This window comes from Hoplias malabaricus, chromosome Y, assembly GCF_029633855.1.
Source record: "Hoplias malabaricus isolate fHopMal1 chromosome Y, fHopMal1.hap1, whole genome shotgun sequence".
NCBI lineage: Eukaryota > Metazoa > Chordata > Actinopteri > Characiformes > Erythrinidae > Hoplias > Hoplias malabaricus.
In genome coordinates this window covers 60,461,376-60,478,848 of record NC_089820.1, presented here as the reverse complement: position 1 = coordinate 60,478,848, position 17,473 = coordinate 60,461,376, and the positions used below count along the sequence as shown (strand labels likewise).

The 17,473-nt window shown below is 42.0% G+C and overlaps 1 protein-coding gene across 1 annotated transcript in view; it reads left to right on the top strand.

Annotated features, from left to right (window-relative positions):
• LOC136678361 (ubiquitin carboxyl-terminal hydrolase 45-like) overlaps positions 1-9,387 on the top strand; it is a 48,770-nt gene extending 39,383 nt beyond the window's left edge. Inside the window, exons 10-18 of the mRNA XM_066656397.1 lie at positions 1,103-1,184; positions 2,548-2,639; positions 2,758-2,814; positions 3,062-3,193; positions 3,999-4,683; positions 4,901-4,998; positions 5,085-5,171; positions 5,875-6,001; positions 7,614-9,387. Coding sequence (XP_066512494.1) covers positions 1,103-1,184; positions 2,548-2,639; positions 2,758-2,814; positions 3,062-3,193; positions 3,999-4,683; positions 4,901-4,998; positions 5,085-5,171; positions 5,875-6,001; positions 7,614-7,744 — 1,491 coding nt within the window. The 3' untranslated portion in view covers positions 7,745-9,387. The remainder of the gene's footprint in view (positions 1-1,102; positions 1,185-2,547; positions 2,640-2,757; positions 2,815-3,061; positions 3,194-3,998; positions 4,684-4,900; positions 4,999-5,084; positions 5,172-5,874; positions 6,002-7,613) is intronic.
• Positions 9,388-17,473: the final 8,086 nt, after the last annotated feature.

The following is a 17,473-nucleotide window of genomic DNA, read 5'->3' as shown; positions in this document are numbered from 1 at the left end:
AGCAAAACCGGTCAAAACCCCCAGACAAACGCCACCACGACCAATTATCTATTGATTGGTGCTTTACTGAAGCTGTACGTCCTCACGGTTCTCTCACTAACACACTCACTGACCATGTCACCTCCCATTAACCTCACACACTCACTCAGACCCAAACATATATGGCCCTTATAGCCCTCATAATTAGCTACATATTTGAATATTTGGAGTATTTGTAGTCATAAGTAACCCACTCCGCATGAAGAGCATGACCAAGAAACATGAGACGTGGGGAAAGTAAGTGGTTTCCACGTCTCAGCTTCACTGAAAAATGACTCTAAAATAGACATACAACTATGCGCTCACACGTGTGTGTTCCAGCACATTCAGACGCAGTGTGTGGAAGGTCAGGGGGCTTTTATTTATGTAAATAATTGAAATTTGCATTCAGCAAACTCTTAAACACATGGAACATCTCACAATAAACACTCTGAGGTAAACACTATCTGGGCCACGGCGAGTGTTAATGAGTCCAACACACTCCTCACGAGAGGAGTCACGGCGTAAACGCATATGTATTTAATGAAATATAATCATTATAAAACAATAATAATGGAAATATAAATGGGAAAAAATAACGTAAATATGAATAAAACCAGTCGTGCAGTAAGACATTTGAATAAAAATGAAATAAGTGTTTGAAATGAGTTTGACCTTTTGACATTGGTTCTCTATTCATCCTTTCATTTTCAGTAAAATTAGGAAATAAATTAAAAGGTGTATTTGCTCTTTTAATATTCCATTTAATGTTGTGAATGAGTGGTCTAGGTCGAGGTCTCGAAACATAGACCATAATAAGCCTTGCAAACTGTTAGGAAATGTCACAATTAATCATTAAGTAACAATAAGAAACAGAACTAGCTTTAGCTAGAGTTGTTTAGGATTTTATAAAATATTAAAATAATACTAGCTCTTGATTAATAAACACTGTGCTCTGAATGTGTTTGTATGTGTGGAGTGTGAGGCAATGCTGGAGTGTGTGTTCTGATCAAGTCAGTGATTAGAGCTTTACCTGATCACTTATAAATTTTGTTATAATATTTTCTCGTCTTTGCGTCTACAGCGAATCAAATCTGCGATTCTGAAAGCGTTTAATAATCCAACAGAGAAGACTGCTGATGAGGAGACCAAGCGCAAAGTGAAAGGTAGTCTCTCTCTCTCTCTCTCTCTCTCTCTCTCTCTCTCTCTCTCCATTTATGTACACATTATATTTTTAGTCACTTATTCAGAACAATAGCACCATCTAGTGGCAGCGCTTCATTATAATAAGGGCTTGCACAAACTCACTCTCTCTCTCTCCCTCCCTCCCTCTCCCTTCTATCTTACATAATATGCAAATTTACCGTTTTCTAGATGTTAGAGGTCTGCCTGGGGCTGCTAAGCCACTCCCAGTCACTAGAGGGAGACATAGAGACACTATTCATTAATTTGAGGCAATTAGTTCCACCTGGGCCACTCCTGTTTAAGGGAAACCACCCTCGCTGCAGCGCTCAGTCTTGGGTTTCTCTTTTCAGGGTGCCACACAAGCATGACTGGTAATTTGGTAAAGCCTCCTCAAGGTTTCTGCTGGGTCTCCCTTTCTCTCTGTCTTCTGGTTCTCCACCAGAACATTCCCTCAGAGTTTTGTCTGAGGGTTTCTCTGGTTTCCTTTGGGATTCTATGTTTTCTTTTTCTTTTTTTTTTTTACCATTTTTGTTATAAATAAATAAGCAGAAATAAAATAAGTTGTGTTTTTGTTTCCCCTCTTATTCTTTGCCAGTGACTGCGTTCTATCATTAATTTGTTTTGTCTCTTCTTGTCCCTCACTTTTGTTTTGAGAAACTCTCTTGCCTTTGTTTTCTTTTGCTCAGTAATTTTGAGCTGATCAGTTTTCCTCTCTTGTGTTTCATTCGTCCTGGCGCTCTTTTACATTGAGGTTGTTTGTGAGTCTCTGCACTCGAGTCCTATTTCTCTAGTGCTCTGTTGGTAACTCGCCCTGTTTACTCTAGTCTCCCGAACCTGTGTGAACTGCCACGTTAAAGTAGATGCAAGGTTCCTGTCTAACAACAGTCTGTTGGTGGGTCCTTAAAGTCTGTTTTTTAGTTTCGTACCCAGCAGTGTTTATTTGATTGTCACCTTTTTATAGTCTTTCCGTGTCCAAAAATATTTTTCCTTGCACAAATTACCAGAACCTTTGGCACCAGGAAAGGATCCAGGGCTTAAGTTTAGTGTGGAAATGACCTGCTGTTTATTTGACTGTCTGCTTGGTGACATTATGTAATACTTTAGTCAATTTAGAGAAGTGCAGCTGAGGATAAGGGACAAACACTATATCATCACCAGTAAATCCACCAGAAGATTGTACATTGATATGCTGTCATTCGAAAGAGTTTATTAAGGTAATAGAAGGGAATTCGAAAGCTAACGTTAATTGCATTTATTCCCGTTTTCACAGAACATTTAAGGATTTAATAATCAGAACATCCTTTGAGGCCAATAAAAATGTCAAATTCTGTTTTATTTAAATAGCGTACGGCAAAGAGGGAGTGAAGATGAACTTTGTGGATCGGATCTTTGTTGGAGAACTGACAAACACCATCATGTGTGAAGAATGTGAGCATGTAAGTGTGTGTTTACCTTGTCTTAGAAGAATGGCCCTTGATGTCAATTGCTGGGAGCGAATGTGAATTAAGAGCTCTATAAAGGGCCTTGAACTGAAGTGTGTTTGTCCTCTCTCAGATTTTCACAGTGAAGGAGGCCTTTATCGACATCTCTTTACCCATCATCGAGGAAAGGGTGAGCCACCATTTTCATGTAGCCCCAAGTTTCATGACCTCTTGACCTTGAGGAGGTAGATCTGGCAAAAGAAATTATTATATCACGACTTACGTTTCATTGTATTTTATTATGGTCGCTTTTGATTATAATCCGTTTCAAAAGTACAGGGTCAATGTGTTTAAAGTGCTACGTTCATAAAGCTGCAGTGACATGTTTTAAAGCTCCAAACATCTGTTTTAAATGATTTTATTACAAACTCTTGTAGATCTCGAAGCCCACAAACCCCAGCAGATTGGGCAAATTTGGGCGGGATCAGGATGCCCCTGGTTTCCAAGGTGATGAGCCATCAGCACCACATCCTCAGGTGAATAAAAACAGCCGGAGACCCAGTGGACAGGTAAATAACTTACTACATCAAACAAGAAACCAAGAGAATCCCACATATTAGAATTTTTTTTGTTTTTAGACCTACCCTGTTTTTACACTCACCGACCACACAGGAGCACTTTATAGTTCCACAATTACAGACTGTCATTCACCTGTTGCTTTGCATACTTTGTTAGCTCCCTGTCATCCTCTTCTACAATCGTCAGGAACACCTCAGGACCCCCACAGAGCAGGTGTTGTTTTGGAGGAGGATCATTCTCAGCGCTGTGGTGACACTGATGTGTGTTTGTGAGAGTGGATCAGACACAGCAGTGCTGCTGGAGTTTTTAAACCCTGTGTCCACTCTCTGTCCACTCTGTGAGACACTCCTCCCTCGTTGGTCCACCTTGTAGATGTAGAGTCAGAGACAGTAGCTCATCTGTTGCTGCACAGTGTGTGTCGGTCGTCCTCTAGTCCTTCATCAGTGACACAGGACGCTGTCGGCTGGATGTTTTTGGTCGGTGGACTGTTCTCAGTGCAGCAGTGACACTGAAGGGTTTAAAAACTCCAGCAGCACTGCTGTGTCTGGTCCACCACAACGTCAATGTCACTGCAGCGTTGAGCATGATCCATCACTCAAATCTCACCTGCTCTGTGAGGGTACGAAGTGCTCCTATGTTGTTTTATCGGAGCTGATAAAATCAATGCTTGTTGATAAAAGGTAGAGGTCAGTGCTTAAAATAATGTAGATGTAGAGGTGTTAAATAAAAAATTGTCTTTTTAATCATAGTATAATCAGACAGATCTACTGATTTGTGCATGTGATTGTGTGTAAGAAGCTGCAGGGTCGAAGGTCATCCACGTGTCGAGATGAAAAAGGTGCAGACTCCCCTCAGAAAAATGAAGATGCCTGCCTTTCTGGGCAGGGCTTATCCGGTTGCCATGGAAGCACTGCAGGCAGTCAATCAGATGCGAGCGAGAAAGATTCATCTCCTCAGGACAGCAGCAATGACGCGGACAGCGAGGCGTCTGAATCCGAATGGTCGCCGAGATTTTCAGCAGGAGTGAGCCAGAGCAACACGGGGAATAAATCCTCTTCATCAGGAAATGCCTCTACACTGAGCCCCGCCCCTTTCTCCACACCAAGCCCTGCCCCTTCCCCTGTTCCCACCCACGGTTCTGTCCGGAGCCAGCCGTGTGGTGCTGTCGAGCAGCTGGTGAGCGCCGTGTCAAAACTGGGGCTTGTCCACACTCCCCTTGACCCTCTGCCCCTCGGCCACACCCTGGAAACACAAGCAAAAACACAAGAAACACAAAATGAAAGAGAAAAGGAGCGTTCCTACCACCACGGGGCATTCCAGGCCCTGTCTCACAGCTACACACCGGCCTCCAAAGAGTGCTCCGTTCAGTCCTGTCTGCACCAGTTCACCTCCGTCGAGCTGCTGATGGGAAACAACAAGCTGCTGTGTGAAAACTGTACAGAGCGAAGACACAAACAGATCAGGAGGAGCGGAGCTGCAGGTCGGTAGAGTGTATAGCATGGTGGATAACACCACACTGTAAACTAGGGTTCGGATCACTACACTAGTCCCCCCCCCCCGCCCCCCTGCCAAGAGTATGGGGAGATCAGGAGCAAAAATACCAAATCACCTAGCATTCCTTTAATTACTGAAATAATAAGAACTGATCCTAAACAAATGCTGCTCAAGAATCTAAAAATAAATGTGGACTCTTGCAGATAAGAAAGTGGAGAAAGTGTACACGAGCGCCCGGAAACAGATGCTGATCTCCGTGCTGCCCCCAGTGGTCACTCTGCACCTCAAACGCTTTCATCAGGTGTGTGTCTGTGTGTGTGTGTCAGTCTGTTTGGGTGTGTGTCTGTGTGTGTCTAGACTAACTGTATGTTCTCTATGTAACTATAGGCTGGGATGAATTTCAGGAAAGTGAATCGTCACGTGGACTTCCCCCTCGTTCTAGACCTGGCTCCGTTCTGCTCAGCTTCCTGCAAGGCAAGACCCATTATGTTCAGTACTAACACACTACAGTGCGGAATTAGTGCTGTCTTTTAGATATTCTATATATATTAATATGATTTTTAACTAATTTCTGAGTGTTATTAAGAAAATAAATGCACCCTTCTCATTTTACAATGATTTACAATGAACAGTCCAAAAACATGGAGGGTAGGTGAATTGGCTTCTGTAATAACTGTCCTGGTTTGTGAGTTAATGAGTGTGAATGTGTGTGTGCCCAGATATGGATTGGCGCTCTGTCCTGGGTGAAACCCTAGTGCCCGATGCAGTCCTCCAGGTGGACGGTCGTTTCTGGTTGAGAGTACGCTGTGCGCATTTGGCTGCCGCTTCTCACCAGTGTGTGTGTGAATTGAGCGTTCTGAGCCGTGTAGATTGTAAAGCGTCCTTGGGTATCTAGAAGGGCGCTATATAAGTGTAACGATAATAACAATAATAATAATAATTTACATTTTTTTTAATTCCAAAAAATTGCATAGATATTTAATATCAGCTTCACTGTAGATGCAAAAGTTAAGAGACCTCTTATACTTCTTGAATTCAGAGAATTAAATTGTATTAAATTGTGATTCCGTGTGTGTGCGTGTGCGTGTGCGTGCGTGTGTGTGTTTGCGTGTGTGTGTGCGTGTGCGTGTGCGTGCGTGCGTGTGTGTGTGCGTGTGCGTGTGCGTGTGTGTAACAGAACCTGGGCTCTGGGGATAGAGTTCTGTACAGTTTGTATGGAATCGTGGAGCACAGTGGCTCGATGCGTGGTGGACACTACACAGCGTACGTGAAGGTTCGGACACCACAGCGCAGGAACCAGTCAGGTACAAACACACACACACACACGCACCCGGACCCTAACCCCATTATTATTATTTTAAATTATAATAAAAGTGGGTGATGTATTTGAACGTATTCATATTTGCTCAGTGTTAGCTGTTGATTCAAAATCAAAGTAACTAACAAAACCTGCTCCTCACATAAACAGCTGAAAGCATAGTATTCTCAGGTGAACTAAGGCTGTTTTTATTTCCTATAAAAATGAAGCTTGTCCTGTGGCTTTGCGGAGCTGGTTGTGAAGTGTGTGTGTTGACTGTGTCCTGCCACTGTCTCCCAGCAGCCTTGAGTGTATTATTGGGGCTACGCTGAGCTGTTCATGTCTCTGTGTGTATTCTTCTTTCAAGGAGAAGCACTGATTGTCCTGGTAAAGAAATGAAGAACCCAAGGTTCTGCGTTTTCTGGGCCATCAAAAGGGCAGTAGTCCAGTTAAAGCCGTGGAATACAGACTTAACATCCACTTTACTCCCTCCAACACGTTCCCTTTTTACTCCCATCTTACCCAGATGTTCACAACCAGATGTCTGAGGTCAAGGCACTTAACAAACAGTCATTAAGCAACAAATAATACAGAATATTTTTTTTTATTTCCCCCGATCAGCAAGACATCTGCTCCACCAGTTAGCAATGCTTTCATCTTAAACTCAACCTCACCTTAACCTTCATTCATTCATTATCTGTAACCCTTATCCAGTTCAGGGTCGCGGTGGGTCCAGAGCCTACCTGGAATCACTGGGCGCAAGGCAGGATTACACCCTGGAGGGGGCGCCAGTCCTTCACAGGGCAACACAGACACACATTCACTCACACATACGGACACTTTTGAGTCGCCTATCCACCTACCAACTTGTGTTTTTGGACTGTGGGAGGAAACCAGAGCCCCCGGAGGAAACCCACGCAGACACAGGGAGAACACACCACACTCCTCACAGACAGTCACCCGGAGCGGGACTCGAACCCACAACCTCCAGGCCCCTGGAGCTGTGTGACTGCGACACCTACCTGCTGCACCACCGTGTCGCATGTCACCTTAACCTTGCTTTTAAAGTAAAAAAAAAAAAAAGGTGTATTTGGAAGCACTTTTCATTCTCACAAATGTGCTTTCAGTTTGTTTTATTCAGTAGTGTTCATAAGACTGGAGGAATAAAATATTTTATTGTAGTCGAGGGCTGGGTGGTAGTCGACAGCAGGGTTTGATAAAGTTGATCGTATTTAAAAATGATTGATACATCACACGTTTCTGTTCTACATCTGTCTGGTAAACTGCTCGAGAAAGAAGCAGGTTAGAACCACAACAGAATCACCCCCCACTGTTTATTGGGTCATGGTGTGAATGTTCTCACAGCGATAAGAAAGAGCAGATCAAACTAAATGGGCAGTGAATAAAGCTTTTGATTAAACTTCGCTCTACCTGCTTCACCAGCTGCTACAGCACAATAAAATCTCACTCCCTCTTAGTCCCCCGCAACGTCCAGCCGAGTCAGAACACATGGGATAAAAGGAGTCATTCTGATTTCACGCTGGTTCTTATTTAGAGTTGAGCTGTGCTGTTTGATCCTTGTGGTGTTTTTTGAAATAAAAATCTTTTTCTGTCCACAGGTTCAAGAGAAGCCGTCTGCCCTCTTCCAGGACAGTGGGTTTACGTGAGCGACACCAACGTCCAAACTGTGCCGGAGTCTCGCGTCCTGAACTCTCAGGCCTATCTGCTCTTCTACGAAGAGATCCTCTAGGAGGCGCCGTATCATCACAGCGGATGCACAGCTATTTTATCAGCACTGAGATTCTCTCACGGATGATATGGAGCTCATCCACTTTAACACCATACGAACTCTTCATTACAGAGTGCACTGCAGTGGACAAGTGTGTGTCTGAGATCGTATTATACACAGAAAATTCTATTCTAAATGTAGAAGTATTTATATTTTACGGTTAATTTCTGATTGTAGACTATCGTAAGCGTTCATCAGTTTGAAAACGAAAAAAGGAAATAATGTTGTTAAAAAGAATGCCAAAGACAATATAGGACACTGGAGGCTGGAGTAAAATGTGCCAAACGATTCGCACATACCTCAGAAACAGTACGCGGAAGTAGCTTAAGTGGAGTGAGTGGACGTCAGTGAGCGGATGATTCCGTTTCGTTTTGTTCAACACCAGGCAAACAGTCACTCATCAGCAACGTAGACACATTGTGCTGTGCTCATGAAGGGACACTTCTACACTCACCCTGTTGCCTAGCTACTGAAACAGTTACAAAGGCATATTGTTATATATTTTCTTTTTGGTTTTTACATTTATTTCATCATCTTTCATCATCTTGCCTTGTGTTTCAAAGACAGGATTCATTTGTAGGAACCCTACCAGCTCCGGAACTTTTGCTAACTCCATGACGTGTATTCAACTGAGTCATTACTTAAAAGGTCTTACAAAAATATTACAAATATCTTAAAGGAACACTATGTATGTTTTTTACCTTACAATTACGACTTCAGAACGAACGTGAGGCTCCACCGACCCGTCATAGGGAGAACGGAGCATCTGTTGTTGCTACTCTGGGCTCTGCACTGCAGAAACCGTGCTATGTAACTTTTGGAGGAGAGTAAGGAGATGGGGAACAACCCCTCTCTCCCACCCCCTTCCCATTCATTTCAGTACAGTGCTGTAAATATGAATCATACTAGAGGTCAGCCCCAGGAGCAAAAAATATATATATAATAATGATACTAAAACAAATCTTACCTAGTGTTCCTTTAATTAAAGCCTGTTTTTGAATGACGGCAAAACATGAGGACAATCTCAAAAGAGAAGAGAAGTCTTAAAGGGGAGTTCCACCAATGAATCAGAGTTTCTGCATAATTCTACTACAGCTAAATATATCTCTTTAATTTTTCTGATCAAGACTGTGACTGATTTTAGATTGCAGGGTTTTTTCAGTAAATATGACCCAGTCTGCATTATTGCGTTTTTTCAGGAAATCTAAAAATGATCCAGTTACAGAAAACACATCAGTGCCAGTTGTGCACAGGTTTTAGAGGCAATAAATGTATTGCGATATTAAACACTTTGGACGTTTGGTTCCTGTCACCATCAGCATAAGTGTAAGTAGTTCTCCAGGCCTCAGCAGGTTTCTCTAAGTCTGTTCTGATTATGCAGGAAGGTTGAAAAGTGGTGCTATTCCTCTTTACTCCTCCCCTCTGTGGCTTGTCTTTTTGCTGCTATATCAGTGCCTACAGCATCCAGGTCGGCTGTGCATGGACAGAGATTATGAACAATAACTGAAATCATATTAAAACCATGAGGAGAAGCTTTCTGCTGGTGGTCCGCAGTATGTTTGTATGTTAAGTGTGTCCACACTATAAGGTTAACATGTATAATATGTATTTAGTGGCGTATGATAATCACATCAGCGTGTTGCCTCAGGTTCCAGGCCTCAGGCCTTTTTTCTTCAGCTTGGTTTTTGTGTATGATCAAACAGTACCCAGATAATTGAAGATGACATTTAAAAAAAACATCTCAGTGAAATGCATTCAATGCTGTGTTGGGTTTGACTCATTCATTGCTTTTAAAACATTTTTCATCTGTTTTCTTTTTGTGCAGCTTCTGCCGAGTCAGAAAACATGGGATAAAATGAGTCATTCTGATTTTACGCTGCTTCTTACATAGCGTTCAGAGACTTTAGAGTGTGGTTTGAGTCTCTCCAATCACAGAGATGGGACTGCGTTTATGTGAGAGCGCAAAAGCCAGGTATAATCAAGTAAAACGAACACCGGTGCGAAGAAATTATAACTAATTAAATACAGTTAAAACGAGAGCCCAGAAGAAAGGGAAGTAAAAACCAGAGCTTCTGTTCCTTGCTCCTCAATCCTTGTGCTGAACCGAGCTGTGGCTCATTCTCATTTAAAAGAACAGGACTCACAAAACCAGCTGTTCTGAATTGTGCTGGTGGTGTTGGATCCTTGTGGTGTTTTGACAAAAACATTTCACAGAACACCTGAGATCTCTTCATGTTCACACACAGAGGTAAGGAATGTTGCTTTTATTAAAGAGCCATAGGCAGCTTTAAGGCCTTATTTAAATGAACAAATGCTGTTATTACTAGGTTTTTAAACCATAACAAAAAAAAAAACTTGTGGAAGCCATGTTTTAATCTTCAGGAGGTTGTCGAATGGGTATTTTGCCGAGTTAAATGTTAAATTTAAAATTCAGTTCACAGTAATTGACATGAATTAACATTATTCTAATATTTAAAATAAAGATCTTTCACTGGAACTATTAAATTAGTTCATATCTTTTACGTCCCCAAACATGCCACTGGTTACGGCCCGCTGCTAGTGTTTAGAGAAAGCTGTACGCTATGATTATGAGGACACACTGCTGCCCTTTGCGTACACTCCCTTGTGTAGAAATCTGTTCTTGTGCCCATTAGTGTGTTCTGTCACTGCGTATTTTCCAGTGCGGCACAAAAAGGAAAAAGGCCACTGTCCCAAACCATCCAGCAGCCTCTCAGTGACGCCCTCGGACCAAAATGTTGGGACATGCGAATGTCACGGCACCAACTCGAGCTGGCGATGGATTCCGGCAGGGTGTCAGGACACCAACGACAGCTGGAGATGTTTTCGTGAAGCTTGTGTCCTGTTTTTTGCAGCTGGGAGATGATTTAATGTGAGTTAATGATGACAGGGTGACAAGGGGGTGATGGGTGAGGGGAGGGGGGTCCTTCACACACAACCTGCTGCTGAATGTGTGGCAAAGCAGCGCGGTCTAAAAGCATCTACCAGACAAGCTTTACATGTCTGTAGCACTTTTAATGTCCTGTTTTTAGTGTGTGTGTGTGTTCCTTACTCTCGCCTCCAGGGGAGACAAACCAATTGGTCACATCACATTTAGCCTCAATGATGTGCTTCAACCTTTTTATTTCTTGCTGAATTTGGCTTGTAGGCTGTCTCTGTCACTTCAGAGAGTTTATATCTTGTTTTAAAATCCCATCCAAACCCTAAATTCCTCAAAACCATATAAAATATTAAAAATATATATTAGTCCCATATTAACAATGAGTGTTATTTTCGAAACACAAAGCTCACACATCAGTCTGCCCTCAGGACGACGGGTCTCAGAGTCTGTGATCGAATGTGTATTTATTTATAAGATAACAACATATTAAAGTAACACAAATACATATTTCACCTTAAAATTACAGCTTCAAAATCACTGTGATGCTCCACTGAGCTGTAACATGGAGAACAGAGCCTCTGTCATTGCTTCTCAAGGCTCAGCACGACAGAAAGTGCACTGTGTAACTTTTGGAGGAGGGTAGTAAACCATCCCCTGCTCTGTTCCTTATGTTACACAACAGACTTTAGGTTTAGATATTAACAGGATCCGTTTTTAAAATGGCTGCCTCCATGTGGGGGACCCATGCTTCAGAGAATAAACTGTATTTATCAGACATTACAAATCAATTTGGTTGTTGTTCCAGTTCATTAACAAATTCTAAAAATGATAAATAATCACTTCCATAAATAAATACAGTGGAATTATAGAGTGGTAAAATAACATACTGCTACTTTGATGATCCACAAGTGACAGGAATCTTACTGAAGATTCTCTAAGTTTGAGCTTCACAGACGGCTCTGAGTTGAGAAATCTCCGTCTTCTGTTTAAATGCTCTCTCTTTGCTGCTGTTGGTCCAGGTCCCTGGGGGCAGTTTAATGGACTTCATCAGCTCAGTGAGTCGATTCTGTCCAATCCTCACCCACAAAGGCCCGGAGACACGCCCCCTTTTCAGCTCAAACCCCACCTCTTTCTGGTCCAGCTCAGACTCAATGCTCAGGAGATCTTTCCTGTTCTCTTTCTTGCAGTAGTCCAGAGCAGAGCTCCAGCTCATAGGCTCAGCACTCACATGGATGGACGCTGACGGAGGAATAAGAGCAGAAATGGATTTATCAGAAGCTGATTTGTGTGTGTGTGTGTGTGTGTGTGTTTGTGTGTGTATGAATGCTGAAACAAGTGATTGTGAAGTCTTGACTTACTGCGGTAGCACAGAGCAGGCTCAGAATTAGTGCATGACACTGAGTGATTTCCCATTGCTCAGTTTTGTACAGTTTGATGGTGATGGTCGAGGCTGATACGTCCCCCAGTTCCTGTAGGTAGAGCGTCCTCCATCAGCCCACTCCCAGTCGTCCCTCAGCAGACCGATCCAGAACGATCCACTGCTGCTCCCCCATTCTTTCTTCACTTCTTCATTTTGGGTCTGATCTCTGATGCTGACCAGATCAGTGTAGTTCTCCCTGCAGTGACTCTGAGCTTCGTACCAGGTCAGATTCTTCAGAACTAAACTATAGCTGAAGGTGAGGTCAGTAGCATCTGTGGAGGTTAAGGAATATAAAGATAGGAATAAATAATTAATAGACTGTGGTAGAATTAATTTGGCTGAAGTCTCTGTAGTTAATGATCAGTAGTTACCTTGTTTATAGCACATGAAAGTTCTGTTCTCTGTGCACTTAAGACTTTCCCATGATCCATCAGCCTTCACAGCAGCACAGCAGGGCCCTGTCCCACAGTCCCCTGTCAGATCACTGAATGTAACATCATCACCATTAGACCATTTAAAACTGGGCTGACTGCGGTACAGACCAAGCCAAGGTGGATCAGTCGAGTTCTTGACCAGATCACTGAGTGCAGCATTGTCTTCCTCACTGTACACAGTGACCAGGTCAGTGTAGTTTGTTCTGCACGCTGCTCGAGCCTCAGACTGAGTCATCCACTTCTCAATGAGGTGGAAAGTCCTAAGACTGCTTTGATCTGCAGGACGAAGACCTGGAAACACAATCTCTGGTTAATGTACTAGAACAGAACTGACATCCTGTTTTCTAAAAAATCCTGTTAAAACTTTGTATGTTAAGCTAAAAATAGTACAAGGTTTCTTTTAAACAGCCTGCAGGATACTGAGGCATTACTGAAGTCTTAAAAAGGCTAAAGCACTGTCGTTGTGTGTAGTTAGAGTTAAATAATGACCCATTCCTTAAGAGACAAACAAATAAATTGTCATTTTAAAGCACTTGTATGTTTCTTCCTCCTGTGTCAGAATGATTGACTCTGCGTGGGTTGTTCATTATTAAAACACATCTCCACATTTACTTACGGCAAGAATGTTGATGTACCATTCACATGGAGCCAATGTAAACTAGATCTTTGTCTGCCGTGCACATGGGGTTTGTTAATATAATCAATAATGACAGCCCTAATCTTCCTGTTTATGTCCAGTGCATGTTATTAAACCATATTTATTTAGAATGTAAGGAAAATGGCCTCCTGGAGAGACACTGTGGCCTTGCCCTTAAGCGAGGTAATGCCTCACACTGCAGGACTGAAATCTCAGTCTCAAAAGACAACCTTCAACTCGCCAGATGTGAGAATGTGAGACACTCCCTCGCTTAAGGGCAAGGCCTCCCTGTCTCTCCTCTGGGAAGAGGAAACTCCAGGCAGGAGTCTCACTCGAGTGTGGGAGGCTGGATCTATGGGAGCACAAGCAGAACAGTGGTCCCCCCATGACACATAGACCTTCACCTTTAAATCCTTAAGGAAAACTAAAAATATAGTTTTAATGTTGGGTTTATATCAATATAAATTCTATTAATGAGGCTCTTTAGCCTCTGAATGATGGGGAAAGTGTAAATTCAGCATTAGATCTTTTAAATAACCTTTATTTTATTATCTATATCAGGTGTGAAACAAATAGTGATCATTGAGTGACCATTGATTCTGTACTTTTACATACTGTACTTGAAGTATTCACAGCTGCATTAACATCCTTTATTTTATTAATATTTCCCCGTGTACTCTCTAGCATTAGAGCAACTTTAATCTGGTAAAATCACCCCTAGATAGATGTAGCACACTGAGAAAGTAGAGCATTACTACACTGTAAAGGACATGGTCATTTAAGATTTGATGTTTATTCCATCATTTCTTCTTGATATTAATGATGTCTACACAGTAATAGTTCATAAAGTCTGGATATTTACCAGAAAGCAGGAGGAGCAGGACAGAGATGAAAGTCATGGTAATGCCATGTTCCTCTGGTGCTAAGCTGGTTCCCGGCTGGATTCAGAAAGATTGACAGAGGCAGGAGCACAGCTGCAGTCTTCGTGATGGGCTGCTGTCGCTGAATCAGTAGCTAATATTTAATCCATAAAAGTGATATTTATTATTGTGATATTAAATATACATGAGTGGGCGGGGTGTTCAGGAGCACACTGCTGTCGTTGTTAGTGGGTAATAAAAGCGTCAAGCAAAACAAAGACAACCTCAGAGTCAAATGTAAATGAAACCCATGACGCAAACGAACACAGAAAGAGGGCCTTCTAGAGAAGTGCAAACAAACAAAAAAAAAACTGCAGACGATGACTTACAACAACCAACAAATATCTAGAAACTGGATAATCTTATAATAACGTCACACAAACCTAAGATACATGTTCGTGTGTGAACTATGACCAGTCTGGATCTTCTCTTCCAACAAACATGCATCAAGATGAGGTTAAACCTTACAGGCCTGGTATCATTGCTCATGCCAGTGAAATATATTACAATATTACGGATGGTTTCCGTGATGCAAATCTATTTACAGTCGTGATGATGTTTCTATGAGCAGCCCTTGTTTTTACAGGACACACATTTGCCTTTAGTTTCCACAGCTCTCCTCTTCTTTCATAATTGTATGGGCTCCAAACCGCTCCCATGTAAATCATCGACACTGAAACTACAGCTTGTGTTTACAAAGCAGTGAGCTTAGATTAGAAGCAGATTTCTTTATATATTCATCATAAACCTTCACATATCCCAGCAGCAGCAAGGTGACCTTTACTCGTTTATAGAGGCACTTGATTAGATTCTTCTCCTCATGTTACGTTGTACATTATTGGACTGAGCAAGTGTGTGTTTGTTGATTTTAAAGGTTTGTTTACTAGTACAGTCTCAGAAAAAAACTGTGCCTGTGTTGGTACCTTTTGCTGTCACTTGAGGTTTATACAGGTACCACATTTATACCACTGTTGTACCTTTAGTGACAAAAACGTACCTGTACACTGCTTTATTTTCTGACAGTTGTGTTACTTTTTGTCCTTTTCTTACAACTGCAGTCAGAAATAAAGAGTGGTGACCATTTAGTCACAGCCCTAAACAATCACCAGATCGGTGAATATTTTCTTTTTAGTGCACAATAATTTAAACAGTAAATTATTTTTTAAGTAAAAAATGTTGTATATTTTCTGTAGTAAATGTCATTTATGTAGATTTCAGTATCTACTTGAGCACCAAACATCTAACATAAAGTAATCATAAATGTTATATGTGAGGTGGAAATGCTCTCTGTATGCACTGGACGGTCTGACTGTAGAGCTACCGTTATTGGTCGATAACCTTCTCTGTAAACATTTAATTGGTCAGTCTGCACGTCAGTAGTCCTTGTTTACGTCAGGCAAAGCTCATGTAATTCCCATGTTTTGTGTAGCAAATAAAGGTGTAAGGGACCTAAGAGCATACATAGGTTCAGCTAAGAATACAACGGCAGCGAGGGGCGAGACCTAATCCCCCCCAAGGCGTGTCCTCTTTTTCACCATCTCAGATCTGGTCACCCTAATTAAAATCAAATCTCAGAAAGTCAACTTTCTCATTAGAAATTAATACACATTCATCATATCACACTACATATCCCCCTTTTAGTTTGATATTTTCCCTCAGAAAACATCGGACCAACAATATGGCAATGAATGGAGATGGTCAATGGAGACATTCATTCATACACTCAGGGTGATACCTTTCTGGGATCATTTAATATGGGAATAAACCTTTACTGGACTTGATCCAATCTGCTGGTATGAGTGTTCACCTTACGTTAAAAGTGTCTGTTAACTAGGAAATATTATTGTTATCAAAAGAAATTTTCAGGGGTAGTTACCCATGTAAATGCTTTTAATAATGTTTGCCTTAGTGATAATTACTGGATAAGCAGAGTGTTCCTCTATAGCTGAGCTGACTACTAAGAACACTGATTTAACCTAACTAGTGGGAATAAACCTGTTCGGCATTGAATGTGTGCGTTGTCACCTTAGATTACTGAAGAAACAAAGAAAAATTTCAGAAAAAATGAAAACAGTACTGTGTGCTGACTGCATCAACCCCCTTTTGAATAGTTTTTCGTGGATTAATGAATTAGCGATGGACGGCGATACACAAGTTAGAATGGAATACAATGCTTAAAATAGAAATTAGAATTATTTTTACTTCTAGATCGATATACCTCGGATTACTTTATCAGACGGACGCAACGTGAGTACAGATGAAATTGTGTTCGTTTTTTTTTTATATATATATACTCTGTTCTGGAAGCTGACGTTTAATACAATTAAAGGTATTCTGGGTGTCTGCTGCTCTTTTATGTCTTAACAAGGGTGTGGTTGTTCCCTACATGTCCCATGGTGATTTGGTGAGGTTCCATCTGGTTGTGGTGAGCCCATTTGAAGTCAGCGCTTTGCTGATCTTTATTCACATTCCTGGATAAAGGATGAATGGTGGGGGAAAGATTTAGGACCCTGTGTGGGTCTGACCCATGTGGCAGGAGCTTATAAACTTGTTTCTCACTTTTCATGGACTTTTAGGGCAGCAACAGAGTTGTACTTTTGCAACTTGTCCCCCCTTTTCAGCCTTTCATGGAACACATTTTGGTCATAACCATTTTTGCATCCCCTTTTTGCTCTTTTCCAGCCTTTGTTGGCTGACTGCAAATGCGGCTCTGATGAGTTTTGCAAATTGTCCCTATACTGTTGTGTGTTGCAGTTGGCTAAGGAACTTTCTCACAGACCGTGTACAGAGAGTTAGAGTTGGCTCACATCTCTCCACAGCCCTCACAATCAACACTGGGTCTCCACAGGGTTGTGTGCTGAGCCCACTCCTCTATACACTGTACACGTATGACTGCATCAGCAGCCACTCAGACAACGTCACAATCAATTTCGCTGACGACACTACTCTGGTCGGACTGATCTCTGAGGGTGATGAAACGTCATACAGGGGAGAGGATCAAAGGCTAGTGGAGTGGTGCTCAGTGGACAACCTGGACATTAACACCTCCAAGACCAAAGAACTGATTGTAGACTTCAGAAGGAAGAAGTCCAACCAACTCTACTTCCATTCCCGGTTCATTTCAGGGCCCGAAATATACTTGTCTATAGTGATAGTATTCAGAAGGAAGAAGTCCAACCTGCAATCAATCTGCATCAATGGACAGGATGTGGAGAGGGTGTCCTGCTTCAAGTTCCTTGGGGTGTATATGGACGCAGAACACTTCAGTGGTGGTGAAAAATGCCCAGCATCGTCTTTATTTCCTGAGGATCCTTAAGAGGCTGAATCTGGATAAGAAATTGCTGACTGTCTTCTACCGCTGCTCCGTGGAGAGCGTTCTG